Genomic DNA, 17,817 nt, shown 5'->3' with positions numbered 1-17,817 from the left:
AGAAATTTACTATCTGCAGCTGATTAATCTAAACTTAGAAATTTGAAGTTAACTGTTTTCTACAGGTGGAGGGCACTGGTACTGTCCTTAGCTTTAAGGCAGACCATGATGCAATTAAAACTTGGGATACTCAAAGAAATCACAAAAATATGGATATAAGCTTGGCACTCAGATTTGAAACTTAAAGCCTTACTGCACCATTTTTGAAATACCATAAAATATGGGGAAAAGTGAATGTTTCTACTGCATAGCTGATCCTAAGAATGGACTGCACAAAGTAATGCAGCTCCAGAAAAATGGTATTGGTGCACAAAAACTGTAATGAATGCTTAACTTTAGTGATTTTTTTTCATGGCAACCCTGAAGTAGTCACCAAGTCTGGCATCAGGAAGGAATTTCTCTAGGGGCATACTGGCAACAACCCAAGCTGCTTTTGTCCTTTTTTTCCCCCTCCACTTAAGTACTAAGCAGAGATAATCTGTTTAGAACAGCCAGCATGTCCCATTCATACAGGTTTGACTCTCTAATTGCAAAGGGAAGGAATGCCTGAGATAGAAATACAGATGAAGAATAGCTTCATTTAGTTAAGGTTAGAAGAATCTCACTTGGTATTTTCTGGAGACAAATATAAACTTTTATCAGAAAAATTCAGAGTGGTTTCCAAATTAAAAAAAAAAGCATTATTTAACACTCAATCAGTAGTTTGCTCATGGCAAAATGGTAATTAAATCTCTTGTAATTAATCTATAATGATTCCTTGCCTAAACTCAACATTTAGAATTAAGTTTTAGATGAGGAGCAAAGCGTTACTAAAAAATTTAGGCATGATCCTTCAGGAAATATATTGTACTATTTCTTTATGTGGGATGACCTTGTAAAGCGTTATTTTAGTTTTAAATTTTAACACAAGAATGTATCACTCTAATCCAGGAAGTGATGAAAAGATCAGCAAATGTGAACTCAAAGTAGACCATCAGGCTGTTCCAACATTTAAGAAGCGGCCCACAACAGGGTAAAGTGCTAGTGAAAAACTACTACGACTACTAGAACTACTAAGGCGAAGACATGTTCTTCCACTCAGGAAATGCTTTTATGACAACAACCCATTTACTATGCATAACAGAATGGATTCTAAAGATGTCCCTCAGGAAAGTTTTATCCCATGAATAAGGCTCATAGCAGTATCGTGAGAGGTTCCTACACTTAAAAACTTTAGATACCAACAAGTGGTTGAGGTAGACAGGAGAAGCTTATGTATTAAAATGTGGAGACTACCCAGCTGGAAGTACAGAATACCTTTTAAGTTCTACTCAACGTCATAAAATAAGAGGACCAACAAAGACCAGGATCAGCATGATGCAAACCCAGAACACATTCACCAATTTCATCCACTGCCCTGCCTTGCAAGAGCTCTTTGGACACATTCTCTTCCCCATAACACAGCCATCGTATTTTTGTTCCACAAGAAACTGATCCTTGACTTTAAAAAACCAAAACAGCTCTCCTCCCCCTTAAACAGTTCTTAAATATCAAAATGGAGGAAATCTACTAGAAATGTTTGTTTTGAAACATGCAAATTATGTGAAGTTTCTTCACCAGGAAGGCAAGCAAGAGGATATAAAGATACTGAAAATGGTAGTTCACACAAAAAAAAAATATCTGATCCTGTAATCTACGTGTTGACAAGCTGTTGGGCTCCATCACTCCACCACGCAGTAGATACTTGTCTTAGATTCTTCTACTTGACTGCTTTCATCAGATTAAGCATCTGGGATTTAATTTAACAGTTTCAGCTTTATTAAGCTGTCAGAAGAGCAGCCCCGCTTTGATAACAGTAGCTGCTCCAATTATGGCTTGGTTTAGGGTTGACAAGTATAATGATTCATTCGTGGCACATGAGAAGCAATAAAAGGTTGTTTTGCATTACAGCTTTAAAAATGTGGGCACTTTTTTCATTTAATTTGTCACTTAGCTTTTGCTAAGAGGACATTTAAATTGCAGTAAAAGGCAAATGGGGCTTTTAGTTTAAATGTAATCCCCATATTTAAATGATCTGTAATGGCGCAGCATTCGAGTGGGAACACTATTGTTTCACAGTGGGCCCTGATGGTGACATGTGACATTTGTATTCAGGTCCTGTATTATCCATGTGGCTAAAGGGCTTCCAATTTCATTTCACAGCCAGAAGCCTGCAGAAAACACCAATTAACTTGCAGATCCCATTTGCCGACAAAACTCAGCCTCTTCCCGATGTCTGGCATCTGGCAGTGCTCAACATTTAATTCCAAAGCAGAGCCTCACAGCCATCGTCATCCCTAGGCTGGGGCACAAAGTCAAATTTTCCCCCTTTTTTAAGGGGATCTTTTCACTTTTGTAGAGAATAAGCAACTTTTACTTAATTTTTCATGGATGAATATTAACGAATTACTGCTGTAGTAAGATGGTCCATTTTTTCTGTCTAGACTGCAAAGAAGGTTAACTGACCTTTTCTTCAAATCAGAGATCTCGGCTCAACAGGCAACAGCAGGTATTTACTGTGCATTTCCATATCCACTCATTTTACCAATGCAATTTAATCAAAAAGGCAAACCAAGGGGCTTCAGATAATTAATCATTCTGATATACTGAAGTCTTCAACCATGATCACCAAGCCTAAAGATCAGCATGTGAAATTTACCTACTGAGACACCATTCAAACAGCAACGACACAAAGAATTCTAACTCCACTCTAAACTCTGGAAAGCGCATTCATGTATTACTGTGGCAAGTTGGAAGCGTTCACCAGTGCATCACTGAAGTTGCATCTAAATTATTCTAGTATGAGAAGTATATGAGCAAGCCTTATAGCTTTGACCTGTAATCTTGATCTTTCCAATACTACACCTTTGGAGTTCTGTAAGTAGCATTTAGCTCAACCTATTCTTTGATGTACAACCAGGGAATTTGCTGAGCATAATTATTATATTCTTCCTCCTGATCTAAAGGTTTTAAAAAACAACTAGCTAGTTATGTTTTTTGTTAACTTGAGGCTTTTGAATCATAAATTGCTTATGGAATCAGGACGTTGTATTAGAAAATTGCCAGGTTCATACTTACATGTGAAGTATTAGTGGGTTTTGGGTGGGGGTTTTTTTGTGTGTGTGGTGTGTTTTTTTTTTTCTTTTTTCCTTTAATCAGCACTTTCAAACATTCAAACCCAATCTGACTTCTACTGAAGTCAACAATTTGCCATAAACTTCAGCAGGAACTCTGATCAGAGCCCAGTTTGTCCTTCCAGTACCCTTGCCAATGCCAGGCAGGAAGCATCAGTTAAGTTCTAATGAAAGGCTCAAGTGACCCAGTCAAGGAGCAAAGCTGAAGTTATTTAAGTACTCCTAAAAACCTATGCCAAGATGGAACTGACAAAGTGGCCATATGTGTAGCAGTTGGCAGACAGCATACCAGGCCGAGCAAGCAAGCCTTTACTAAGCAGAAGCTATATTTACATACTTTTTATGTCCTAAAATTCTCCATACCTACAATGTTAAATTGCTACCTACCTGTGAAATAAATGAGATTAGATAAAACATTTTTTTAAAGACATACATATATGCCACTCCCAGATTACTCTGAATAGATAATACAAAAAGTAAATTATGCAAAGGCCTGTCTCACTCCCTTCATTGATATTTTAGTTCTCTGACATCCTAGAAGATGACAGGATAGGAAGCCAACATTATTTTAGAACATAACAACAACATCACCCCCTTAAACCCAATGTCTGAGTTCTCTGCCACTACTGGCACAATCATATGTTGCCAGGGCCATCCTGCTCTTCCTTCTGCAGCTTGCTATTGTAACTCTGGTCTCCCTTAAAACCTCCTTCAACTTTTGCACATTCTTTTTTTTTTTAATTTTTTTTTTTTTTTTTTTTTTTAGAGATGCACATTTCACCTGGAAAAAGGGATGTGTTTAATTTGAATGAAACTCAAGGTGAAATCCTAGCAAAAACATGGCAGCAGCTTCTATCTTTCACACAAGGGAGGAGTTAAGCTGGAGAGATTCATCCAATTAACAGCAATTTTGAATGAATTTGCTAAGCACCAGTGGGAGGAATCCTACTGGTGTGGGGAAGAAATGGACAGTTTAGCAACATAAACACAAGCTGAAGGTGAAAGAACCAAATGAAGTTCTACCTTAGCCTACCACACACATGAAGTGATTGAAATGTATTTGCAATTGAAACTATGGTACACGATCAACGTATTTTGATACTGCTAGATGCGGCAGAGCAGTTCAGGGCTCAAACAGGGTCTGCCTCAGATTGCAAACAGAGCAGCTGCAGTAGTGATGAGGCTAGAGGCTGGACTGCAGCTTTTTGGGAGTGGCACCTATAATTCTGATTAAACAGAGGTAAACTAATCAATTCAATTAATCTAAAATATTGCCTATTCAATGCTGCAGGCAAAGAGATTCCACCTCCTCTACCTTCAGACAGGTGCTGTCAAGAAAATGACATTAATATGAAACTGATGAAACAAGAACAGGAACCACTAAGAAAATTTAACAAAATCTTTTATGTTTATTGGCAGTATGTGGTAAGACTGCTACAGGTAACAGATGGAGAACACATTTCTGCCTCTCCCACCACCTACCAGCTCAACCCACATAAGCAATGAAGCATGAGACCCTCCAGTTTTCAGTACGGTGGAATACAATTTTGCTGCGTACATGTCCAGCTAAGCACGTGGCCTGCTTGGCAAAAACTGTTATTCCCCAACAAGCCAAGGCATCATAAAAATGACATACTAAAAGGGTTGTTACTCTTGAAGACAAGTAGTTATATCTACACTCTCTCTGACAGAGCTTTGCCTGCTGTGATATTAAGGCTTTCCACCACAGAAGTCTATAATATCAACTAGATAGCTAGTGCTTTATTAGCCTAATGCTTCATTTAGAGTGAACATAAGTTATGCTAAAGAGTTTATATCCAGTCTTAGCCCCACCAGTCAACATGCAACCAATCATTGTCATCTTTAACCTTTAACAGTGGAAAGCTTAAGTTTTGCTTTTGATGCTTCCTTTCTAAATGAAGCATGTTATTCTTGCCTGGATTTAATTTCACTTAGCTTGATTTTGGACCTTTAGAATATGTATCAAGAGCATTATCGTCTTTGGCTCTCTTCTCTGCAGTGTTTACATAATGTCCCATGGGGCATCATCTGCAAGTTTTTTTTTTGTTGATTCCTTTTTATTTAATATTTATTTATTTCTATGTTCCATGCCATATAAGCCAGGCATAGCAATATTGACCAGAACACATATCCAGACTCCTTTAAGTCTAGACTTAAGCGTCTTTCCAGATTGAGTGAGAGCACAGGTAACTACTTCAAGTTCCATGAACCACAAAGCGATTCCATTTACACTGTGTGTCTTCAGCTTGCTTTGAGAAAGCCTCCAAGACAGCATTCAAAACCTTACTACAGCTAAGATATACACATGAATCCCTTCACTCTTACACTCAGTGAATTATCTTTTAGAGAAACACATTAGATTTACCACTGTATTTTAAGTAATTCAGGTTGTCTTTTATCGCTTTTATCTTCTGCACACTTACACACTAACTGATTTGTAGTTTGTTCCAGTACCTTATACCTAGGAAAACTATGTTTGTGGTTACTTAATATTCCTTCCACTCACCTATATTGGTGACATTTACGTTCAAGTTGTTCTGAATTTCTCCTCCCTACCACAAAATCCTATAGATTTTGAGAACTTCTGAGGCAGTAATTCAAAACTGTATTAGTGAGTTTCTGGAACACTTTAGAGCAAGTGTCCTCAGACCTTACCAGCTTAAATATTCCTTTCCCATTTCAGCCTGTGTTCCTCTCTCCATTGTACAACTAAGTCATGTATCTGGTCACAACTGACCTTTCCTGTAAAGCAGTGTTAATTGTTTTAGCCCTCTGTTATTTGATCTCCTTTCCTGCTCAGTAATGGACTTCTACTTTCCTTTGTTGCTATCTTCTCATACTCTTAATGAATCTTCTCTTTTTGCCTTCTACTTCTCTCTAGTTGTGAATCGATTTCTTCCTTAACCTTTCCAGTTTAGCACTAGTGGATTATATACTTACGCTCAGTTGTGTAGCTACGTTTCCACTTTCTGCTTTATTCTTTTTAGATCCTCAGGTACTTACAACCTGTTGCAATTGTACTTGTTTCATACCATGCTTCCTCTCCTCCAACTGCAATTGTCTCACACTGTCATCAGAAATTGAATTTCACCCAACCTTAACTGAACAGGCAAAACTGCAGAAAACTCTAACCTGCTTTACCTAGTACCACAATAAAGTTTCTCTCCACCCCAAATACATAATTGTTTCTTCATTATACATATGAACACCTAAATGATTTTAAGTCTGTGCATTTACCCAGTTCATCCCAGAGCTGCCTATACTTGTCAGTCATTGCAGTTCCTTGTTGTCTCCAAAGTGACAGACGAGGGTCAGCCATGAACTGTTCTGTTATCAACGTCAACATGCGAGCTCCATTTGAATCTCTCATCTTTAGCATCTCTCGCACCTAGGAAATGAGTCTTTTAATACAAACTTGAAAAAACAAAGAAATCACAGTACAGACAGTATGCTGCAGTGTTAAATATTCCACCTCTGTTAAGTAAGAAATGTAATTTATATATGTGATGTGAAATTTTTAAGCAGAAAAAGTAGTCTGCCTTCCCAGTTTTAACAATTTTTGGTTTCAGTATCCCATTGCAATTCTTCAAAGACACTTCTTCCACAAGTAATCCACAGGTGTATTATGCAAATTGCTGCAAGACTTATTTCTACAGGTTTCTCCAACATTTTGGGGGTGGGAAAGAAGAGAACAGCACAGCTGCAAATGATTGAAATGTTACTTCATATCCTTAAACAGATCTCAAGACACATCGGACTGTGGTCCATTGCTGCATAACTCATTATTAAGTTGCCACTGTGTTCCCAAGGCTTTGTCTTGTTTTAGAATGAGACATTGAGTAAGACACAAACAAGTACAGACTGGCTTGGGGACTAGGGGAGTGAAAAAAGGGAAGGTTCAGAGTACTCAACACACCTTTGCAAAAAGCAAATTGAGCTGCTTCCCTGATCCATGGTATCCACCCTGGGACAGGAAGAGTTTAACCTGTTCTTGGACCTGTTCCTCATCCAAATGCCAGCAGTTTTCATCATCTATGCTAGCACCCGCTGTTGGGTCAGGAGCACCTGCAAACAGTAAGAAAAGAAATCGTTATGTTCTATATAAAGAAGAAAGGTTCATGGGTCCAGGGGAAAGGACTACTGCAGAGGATTTTGGATTTGTGTTTTGTGCTGTTTTGAATGTCTTGGCTTTAATCTAAACATTCTTTTAAACAGACTTAAATTTCTCCTCAGTAGTCTTAAGCACTTAGAAATTACACCCTATGAAAAGTAATTTAAATAAATAATATTTTATAACAAAACATTAAGGTAAGGTTTTTTCCTCCCATCTCAGCAGCTACACTAAAATGCTTTTACAAGGAAAATTAGACATTGCATAGTATTTCTATAACTATGATGTTAAAACCACTCTCCCCAAAACACCTGTGTAATTCCTGTACCTTCAGCAATCTTGCTCAGGTTTAAGTGACTGCTAGTGAGCACTGCTATCGATGAACATGAGGAATATCACCACCTCGGTGCCTCTGAGCTGTGATGGCTCTGCAAAGCTAAACAAAGAGTAAAAAAAATCCCCAAACAAATCCAAAGTCTCAAAGCACTAAAGGCATTTCCATCGTAAATAAAAGTTACAGCTGTTTAAGATTGTGGTGCTTCCAAAGGAGCATTTTTACAAAGACAATGTAATCAGCACAGAGTTAATTCAGAGCAACTCTACCTGAATTAGCCTAGTGTGAACAGACATGACTAGATTTACATCAGACAGTGCTTTGGCCACAGGCTGCTCTAACTCGAATTCTGCAGTTGAGATCAGTGATTTTCCACTGGTGGCCTCTTCTAAAGGCTAACAAAATTAACTAAAACAAGTTCTTGCATCATCTAGCAATCTGTATTTTTCTGAAGAAGCCTGCAGCTCAACTGGATATTTTTTAAAAGGTATTCAAACTGAGAAGGCTGAAAAGCATTTCTCTAGGCTGTCCAGGAAACAACTCAAGGCAGTGCATCACCATACCAGATATAAGGTATTTTAAGCAAGCCCAAGGCTCAAGTTACCTTGACACTTCGATTTTGGGCTTGTCACAACTGTGTAATCTCTATCTCAGATTGAGATGTTAGAAATTGAATCACATTACACAATCTATCACTTAAATCCGAGTCCATGTTACCTCTTTAGCCAAAAAAAAAAAAAAAAAACAAAACCAAAAAACAAACAAAAAAACACCAACAAAACACAAGGATACTCGTGGGGAAGGAAAATTATAGTCAGGTTTGTAAAAACTTGCTTTTTCAAAGAAGTCCTGTGAACTTGAAAAGCAAAGATAGCTACAACTCTTCAGATGTATAGGAATTAAACATTGATTCCATTGATTCAAGCTTTCATTTCACAATTGCAGCTCTGCCATGCAGGTAAAGCTTTTAAGCAGTTGCAGGGAATGCTGGAATCTTTATTCAATGGAAATACAACCGGAAGATTTAAAGCATCAGAGGGATGTCTTGTCTACTAGTTGCTGAGAGAGTAAAAAAAAAAAAAATCTTCCAGCTCAGCAACTTCCTAAACTGCCTCCAACTTCAGAGCCTACATCTGGGAACGATACAGTGGTGTGTATATATACATATACACACACACACACACACATACATATTTAGACTAGTAAGAAATTGTGTCTTTGAAGATGTGAATGAACTGTCCTGCCTTCTGCAGGAACCATAACAGTGTCTCAGAAGACAGGAATCAAGCCCAAGACAGTACAAAAACCAAGGAATGAAAAACCTCCTCTTCTGTGAGTGCTTCCATCTTTAGTATGTTAGTTTTAAGGGGCTTTCAATTCAGTCAGCTACATGAAACACATACTGATAAGTCTTCAGTTGCAAAGAAAGAGATAAAAAGGGAAATGAAGCCCCACGAGAACAAGCAGTGCAGCTGTCGCACAGAACCAGGTTTGCAGTATCACCTTGCAAATAATTTAAATATTTCATTGCTCAAACACAGAGAAAAGACCTGTGAAAAGGAACTATATAAAAGCACCAATATACAAAATACACTTATAGTTATCCCTCACTTCAATGGAGATTTATCTTTAAATAATCTTGGTATGGCTAGTTTTAAATTGAACTAAAAATAGCCTAAGATTCCTCAGCTAAGCTTCCCTATTTAGGGAAAAAAACAGAATTCCTTCCGTAACTGTTTACATTTTATCAAAAGCTCATCAGTCAGTTTGTGCTAGAAGGTTAAATTTCAACACAGCTACTGCAGATTCTTTAACAGGGTTCCTTTACCAGAACAAGGGCGTCTGCTGCCCCAGGCCAGGAGCACTGCCCATACCAAGGCTTTGTCTCCCAGCAAGATCCCAAATATACCTTCCCCAGGGGCTCAGCATCACTATACTTACACCAGGATTATTTTCATGCCAGCATGCTAGAAGACTGTAAAAGCTGAAGACAACAAGCCAAGGGTCTGAGCTCTATGATGCTGTTCAGCACGGTACTACAGATACGTTTGACTCAGAGCAATGTTTCCTTACAAGATCTTACGTAGGCTACACTCAGTATTACCAAAATTTTTAATCGGGGTGTATAAAGAAATTTCAGTATACATGTAACTGGCACCAGCTACAGTTGTAATTCATTGATCTTTCAACACCGTTGGAAGTCCTCAGCAATAGCATGGACTAACAAGGTACGGAGACAGCGTGTCTGATCGGGCATAAGTCCAAACCACCTTCCCCCCACGGCAGCAGCCAGACATCGTAGCGGTGCTGCTAGGGAAACCTCAGCTTCCACTGCCCACATCACTCTTGTTTTGGGGTCGAGACACAACCGTCTCCATGTCTCTCAGCCAGGCACTTTTCAAGATCACTACATTCACTTAGTCAGGTGAACACCAATTGATCTAGCCTGTTACCTCTCCCACTCAAACACAGATCACTCTTCGGCAACGGACAGGATTTCTACACTGCCACTCTTCTTCTGAAGACATGGGACCAGGTGAGTAGACAAGAAACTATCTGAACGAGCAACAGGAGGGAGCTGCCTTAGGAGCTGCGAGATGAAGCCCCAGCAATAGCCAGCAGGAAGGCTCAGGCTCAACAGCAGGCAGAGCTGAAGGTTCAGCCCAAAGGTGGTGGCTTGGCTCAGGGTGCAGTGCGGACCCTGAACAGGCACCATGAGGCTTCAGCACATGGACAATTTGGCTACAGAGAGGAACGTCGGCAGCCCTAAATTTAATCTCTGCAGCACAATTTGGTACCAAGACCAAATCCCGTTCCCCACTTGTAAACTTGGGATAAGTATTACTTACGTGCTTTAGAGGGGTGTCATGAGGATAAATTAGTTCACATTTGAACTATGAAAGTGAAAAGCACTGTATAATTATACTAAATATTAAAACCTGTAATTAAACTGTGTCAGTTTATAGACAGTAACATATTAATCTCCCTCCAACCTCTGGCTTTTTTAACTTCTGTCATGACTGGTCTTTGAAATAGGTTTTACTTAATGTACTTACAGTTAAAGAAAATAAATAAAGTATTTATACTCAGTATACAGATACAGCCATACATACTTACTCATGCTCTTTTACTAAAATTACTAAATTGCAATCTAAGCAATCAAAGCAGGAATACTTGTGCACAATTGTTCGTAACACTGAACGCCAAAATAAAATTTGAGAACAGGGTAGCAGCCTTTTATATTTATGGTCTTAGCAGGTTACATGTTAAATATAATCAACACCAAAGTTTAAGAAGCAGAAGCATTTAAAAAAAATAAACACTTTGATCATTTACCAGAAATTTTAAGAGCAACTGCTTTCAATATGAGCAACCACGTTTAAGAACTGGTGTTGTATACGGAGTACTTAACATCAAAAAATAAGTAAAAGCAAAGCAAGGAGCATTGACTAAAATAAGCTAAGAATTGCCTATATTGCAAACTACTCAGGTGCAGATCAACAGTTAAATTTAGTTAAAGCAACAGAAAGTAGTCTTTAAGGCAAACTACTTCCCTGATCCTTTCTGAAGTATCACAAGAGTTGTCTTCAAATGAAACCAGGCCAAGTTACTCACTCATAGCCATAATGAAACTTTTTTGAGCTTCATTTTTATAAAAATCTTATTAAGTATACAAATGAACTATAGATCAGCTAAATTCTATTAAATGTCATCCCACAACAGCATTAAGGAGAAGACATGGAAAAATGGTTACAAATAAGAAGCATGACTTACTGAGTACTATGCAAAGACTGAATGGTCCCAGCTAGAAACCAATACTTCTGTATGCTGATTCACAACAGAATAGTAATTGATTTTATAAACTGAGTGTGCTCAGAATTATTCTAAACAATAATTACATAAAACAAAGATCATAAAATTAATGATTCAAAAATATCATTATGCCTTTGATTCCCCAAATGATTCAAAGTTTAGACATAAGTCACTTCATCTTGTACTTAATTTCAGAACTCTCGGGTGGAATATAACACTGTTCAGCAGCGCACAGCGTCAAAGAAAAACAGCAACTGCTGTGAAACAGCCAGTGCTAACAACAGAAAATACGAAGACAGGACAGGCCATGCTAAGTTGCTGAGGAAAGTTAATAAACCCTCAACAGGTTTTTAACTTCCAAAAAATTCTTTCCCTTCCATCTGCATGTACAGCAAAATGTATAAACTTAACTACTGACAATATCTAACCTCTTCTGCTAAAATCCAGGTCTCACAAACATTATATAGCAATAAGTTTCAAAGTCTACTTGTGTGTGGCAGATAAAAGAACTTTCTTATCAGTACAGAACAGCATGCATTATTTTCATTTATTTTTACCTTCCATGTCTCAAAACAAAATCTCACTTTTTTCTATATAACAAGTTTTATTTTAATGTTTAATGTATCTAAAAAAAACCTTCCCTAAAAATATGAATTCCAGAAATTATTTTTTTTTTTTTTACATTTGTACATTGTACCACCTATTTAACTCTACTTGGGTGTTGAAATTTCTCTAGTTTTGGCTATTCTTGTTGTTACTTCCTTCCCAAATCTGGTTCACTAAACAATTTGCACACCAAGCACTGGAGCACTTCACTTTCATCCTTCCTGAAAGGAAACTCACCTGCCATTTCCTACATTCTTCTTTTGCAACTAGTCTCTCAATCAATTCTGCCGGTTTAAGCAGGGCCATATGAAAGATTCTTTTTTTTTAATAATGTAGCTTCTTTAACATTAAACATCCCCTTTTCTAGTAGATCAGCAATACATTTTATTCTGTTGTTCAGCCCTGTCCTACCCTACAATTTTCTACTAAAATCCCCATTATTTCAGTTAAATATAGTAAGTTCATATTAACACATTCACTTGTACCTCCAGATTGCCCTTCGGAACTTACAATATATAGGAACAGCACTACATACTCTGAAATTTTCTTTTAAAGCAATTTTTTGGATAGATGTTTCCTTCTTGAATGCCTCCACCAGCACTCCTAATATATGTTACAGACTAGTGTTTGCAGAAGATGGACCTGCATCTGCCTGGACAAATACAGAAACAACTACTCAGGTACCTCTGCTTCTGAGAAGACAAATGTACTTAAACTGTTTTCTCTCAGGCTCCCCCCTCTTAAATCTGAGTTCATCTGCCTGTGCTTTTGTACTGGCAAGTGACTCGTATTGTGAGTTGAAGAATCAGAGAATGGGAGAAAGTCTGGAGAAATCCATGTAATTCTTCTAAGAGCAGAGATTGCAACAGCAGCACTAAACACTCAGGAAAGAAACAGTACAGCTTAAAAAGTAAAAGCGAAATTGGTTTGCTAGGCTGTCCTTACATGAATAAAAGCCAGACTCTTTCACTATGCATATAATAACAAATCAATGCTAATATGAGATCAATATGCAAACAGACCTTCCCTCCTCCCCACCCCCCTCGCCTTGCAGTTGCTTTCCTATTTCCATTCAAATTCTCAGGAATGTAGTTTGAACTTCCAACCAATGTAAGTGAAAGTTTCATACCTGAGAAAAGACAGATCCAGGATGACAAACCCGGCTGAAAATCCATCACCCTGACTGTTCTCTTCCTAGCCTTACATGCCTGCCAGCTTCCTCCGCTACAGTGGTACAAAAATTAACAGGGAGGAAAAATGCCTCAGCTAAGCAGGATCCAAATCTACATCCAGCTTCCTGAGTCGGCATCCCCAAATTGAAACCCAGTGTGAAGCCAACAGTTATGCAGTGCAGACGTTAGGGTATCAGTATGAATACCTACAGTACAGAAGACTAGACCCCACAGATGTCCAGTTGGGAAACCATCAGGAACACGTACAGCTGTAGCAGTGTCATATGAGAAAATCAGAACACAACAAATCTTCTCAAATATAAGAGGTGCTTTTCTGCTCTAAAAATATGCAAAACCCTCTTGTAATGTAATCAGCACCAAGTGAAAATTAGCATGGCAAATACAGAAAAGGATTCCCGATAAATCGCTCAGCTCTCCTAAAGAAGTTAGTGAATAGACAACACATTCCTGCGGTTCTAACAGCATCCCCTTATTTCTTCCTGCAGTGAAGCTCAGTATGAAGCAAGAGAGGATATTGCATCATTTGTAACCACTGAGGAACTAAAAGGGATTTGTCATTTCAAAACCCGTGTCATCAGTTTAAGTCACTTCAGTAGTTCCCCCAGTAATGTCCTTCATAAGGAAGGTGGCCAAAGCCAGTCATCGAATGCTGCATACAACAGAATTTTGGGCAAATGAACAATTATCCAATTCACCTTTTGTGAAAGGAAAGTACTGCAGAGTTGTTCCATTTCCCTAGCCAGCTCATAAGCAAGTCAACAAGACTGCTGTGGTCAGAGCTCTTCAAAGTCCCAGATCATTCTTATGTATGAATAAATAGTATTCAAGAGCTGATTTCTTTTGTCTGTTGCAGGAAACATATGAAAACTAGAACTAGCACAGCCACCGGGGGGGAGGGGAACTGAAGTTTTCTATAAAACAACCCTGAAATTAAAACACTTTTAGGTAACATTGAAAAGAATGTTCTCTTCCAACTCCAGATTCAGGACATCCCTTTGATCAAAGCTGTTTCTGGTGTTTCTGTGCCAGGTCTCCTCTTACTTTTATAAGCCAGTTTTTATAAGTTTTTCCTCTTACTTACCTGTGCCTTCAAGCGGTGTTCAATATAATTCCTCTTCAAACACTAGTTTAGTGGGGTTAAACTGTTTAAAGCAAGGCAGGTCTACAAGACAGTTTTGTATTACAAACTGAACATCTGCAGCACAGGAGATATGACAGAGTGAACAGTGATCTTATGTTCACCAGCCCATGCTATTAGAACCAGAGAGAGATTTCTTTTGGTTATTTTTCACAGATTCTTTTAGTTAACTTTATTATTTTGATCTTTAATCAAATTTCTTAAATTAAAAATAACAGAATTACAGTATGAATCCCAGAAGAACACTTACTTGCTACATAATCAGAGGAACTTACTTTTTCCTTAAAAGAATCCTGTAATTTTTTAACATTGTAAATCTATTAAAGGAAAAATCAGACCATGGTTTTATGGGACTCTGAAAGGAAAAGCAAGAGACTATAGATCCTCTTTTGTAAACCAGCTTTCTTTGGTAATAATAGTATATTTTCTTATACTGCCTGGATTTTCTACTTCAGTTTTTGGTATTTTATTAAGAAATACCAACAGTCAGTAAAGACATACTGCAATCTCATTTACTAGGAAAACAGCAACATGTGTAAGAAACATTTTAGTTTTGTGGATAATTCTGAACTACCCTAGTCAAATTCATTGTGAAATTTCATAATTGATCAACTTAGTTTTTTTGTTTCCTATTCTTTTTGCTATTTGGGCTGTGATATAAACATCAAATACCTCTCTAAAAATACTTTAAATACTAATGAGTAATGAGATATTTTGACGATAAGAAAATAGTTGACAAAGACTAACATGCCTATGATTAGTATAATTACAGACTTAACGTTGATCAAGTTTAAGCACTCTCTGCAACAGCTTATCATTTCTCTTACATTAGCCATAGTATGGCTATATATGGCTGTAGTAGCTATCATCTGTCCTTCCTTTCCCACTCCTACCTTCCCCTTGACTGTTCCTGAATCTCCCTTGACTGTTCGAATCTTCTCTGCCACTTGCATACTCACCAGAATTCTTCTTTCCCCTTAATTCTTTATGTTCAAGCTATTACCAACTCTCATGCGATGCATGCCTTCAGCTTGCAACATCTGAGCATCCTCCTCTATCGCTTAATGTCCTGCATCTGCTTTACCTTCCCTTTCTTTCCATCATCACCAGGCTGCCCTGCCAATCACCTTTTCATTAGGTTCCATAACAACTAGAGCAATTGCCTTGCCTCTGGCCACGTCCGCATAGCCCCCAAAGCCAAAAAAGAACACTGCTCCTGAAATTCACCTTCTTGCAGCACCGCCTGCCTGGGCCTGCCAGGGTCACCAGACCCTAAGGACTGGGCCTAGGCTCTAGATCAGTCCCTGTTATTGAAAAGACTCCCTTCTTTTGTTCTGCCTACACTGTATCTAACCACACACGTGTTTTTCTTCCTCTAATATTAAGCAGCTTGGTTGTGTTTGCATTGCAAATTCTTTGGAATAATGGTCATCCCTCTTGAATATCTAACACAGAAGAACCGTTCCTGCCAATGAACAAACAAAAAAGATATCTTTAGATATTTAGATAACTTATTCTTCCCCTCTAAGCTTACAGCTCTGGTCACCTTAGAGGGCATTTCTAACAGGTGACCTTACAGGAACACAGGACTCCCATAAACCACCTGGGCCACCTTAAACCCACAATTACCCACTTTCAGTTCAGCAGAGTCCATAAAAAAGCCACCTCAGAAGCCTCAAGTCACACCTAGCACCCTTTAACAAACATAAGATGCTCAGTACAAAAACCTGACAGCCATTAAAACCATGTGCAGCAGAAAGAGCAGGAAAAATCAAGACCTTTCCTGATGCTGTAGGCTGATGCAGCACTAACAAGAAAAAGGCATACAAATACAGGTTTTATATTTTTCCTGACTTCATATAGAAATCAAAACCCAAAGGATAATGAAAGTATATTCAATACATAAAAAAAAAAAAAAAAACAGTAACACCTGCTTGCTTTTATGCTTTGCCATTAAAACAAAATTACACAATCAAAATGTCAGAAGATTAGTTCAAAAAGAAGAAGAAAACAAAAAGATGCCATTGATAAGTTGGCAAGATAGTTCCTTTAAGCAATGCGGCTATACAAAGAACACCACTACTCAGTTTTTCATAGCTGGAAAATACAAGTGTGAAGCAGATCACGCCACGTATTAACAGCACTGGAGACATCAAGCTCATTGCTTATGAATTTTTTTCTCTTTTCCAAAAAGTACTGCTTTCTAAACATCTTAAAAGTGAAGGTTCAGTAACAGAATCCTCTTTAGTGAACACCATAGAATCACAGAACAATTCAGGTTGGAAGGGACATCAGCAGGTCACACTCCTGAATGCCATAAAAAAGCTGAAAACTACAGAGGGAACGAAGCAAAAGGAAGAACAAGTATCAAACTCACCATGGACTTGATTGATTTCTGAATTCTGAGAAAGAATTTCATCTGCTAATTTTTGAGCAGTTGGCAAAACTTCTGTGTGGTGCACTGTGATCAAATACTGTACAAATTTTTGTAGTTGGTCTCTGTTCATTTGAAAGAGTGTCTCTGAAATGGGAAGATGCAGTTTGACCTGATCTGGCTTGCGGATCCGGTATAAGGAAAGTGCCACAACATGGGCACAGTAAAATATGTCCTTGTTTCCACAGCTACAGGTCACTGAGGTAATCTTGCAACGATCAAAGCTGATAGCTACACTGCAAACAGTTTCTGGCTCCGATTGCATTGCAGGCTCTGTCACTGTGCCACTCAAGTGGAAACCTGTGCAGCAAAAAAAAAAAAAAAAGAGAACTTAATATAAGTAAAATACTATATCTCATTATCAAGAACTTTTCACTGATAAAAGTCATCTATTTCTGTGACACGATATATCTTAAAGAGCTTGCTTTCATTACAAAATTGATTAACCCTATCTTTCGTATGTACCCTTTTAATCTCCAATAAAATCAAAAGGGGGGGTAAAAAGCTAGCTTATAAGCCCTCTTTGCCATTCAAACAGAACATTCATAAAAGTTCGATAGTAAGAAAACCATTTATTTGGTAAATGATAGCTGCAGCTGATTAAACCAATGTGAAACTCCCAGGATCTCAGCAAGTTGGCAGCAATTTTCCCAACCCCCCACCAGGGAGCCTGCAGCACCTACCAGCAAATTTAACCATTCTCTCAATAAGTAAGAGGGAAGTAGTGCACTCTAGCGGCACAAACCCAGGTCCTTGTCTCAACTCTGCCACTGACTCACTGACAGAAGTTGCTTAACCTCTTTGCTTTCACCTCTCCCACCTCTGAGCTCACGTTAAAGCTCACCTTCACCCTAACGATCCAGTAGGACAGCTGTGTTTGTGTAGCTCTTTGGAGATGAAAACTGCTGCAGTTACCAATACACAAGATATCAGATTTATAATACTGAATGAGACATGCACGCACTGTTTCAGAAGTCTGCATTATGGTCCTGTTTTCCATTCAGCATCATAAAGC

The 17,817-nt window shown here is 38.3% G+C and overlaps 1 protein-coding gene across 2 annotated transcripts in view; it reads right to left on the bottom strand.

Moving 5' to 3' along the window:
* Positions 1 to 17,817, bottom strand: part of LOC309602954 (zinc finger SWIM domain-containing protein 6) — a gene marked incomplete at its 5' end in the record, with an annotated part of 115,676 nt that overhangs the window by 35,395 nt on the left and 62,464 nt on the right. For both annotated transcript variants that reach the window (XM_082337136.1, XM_082337135.1), the window contains 3 exons: positions 6,411 to 6,561; positions 7,090 to 7,238; positions 16,746 to 17,102. In XM_082337136.1, the coding sequence (XP_082193262.1) occupies positions 6,411 to 6,561; positions 7,090 to 7,238; positions 16,746 to 17,102 (657 nt within the window). The remainder of the gene's footprint in view (positions 1 to 6,410; positions 6,562 to 7,089; positions 7,239 to 16,745; positions 17,103 to 17,817) is intronic.

The sequence above is a fragment of the Platalea leucorodia genome, assembly GCF_965183815.1.
Source record: "Platalea leucorodia genome assembly, chromosome: Z".
NCBI lineage: Eukaryota > Metazoa > Chordata > Aves > Pelecaniformes > Threskiornithidae > Platalea > Platalea leucorodia.
Note: the sequence above shows the minus strand (reverse complement) of the source record. Positions and strands in the feature narration are given on the sequence as shown.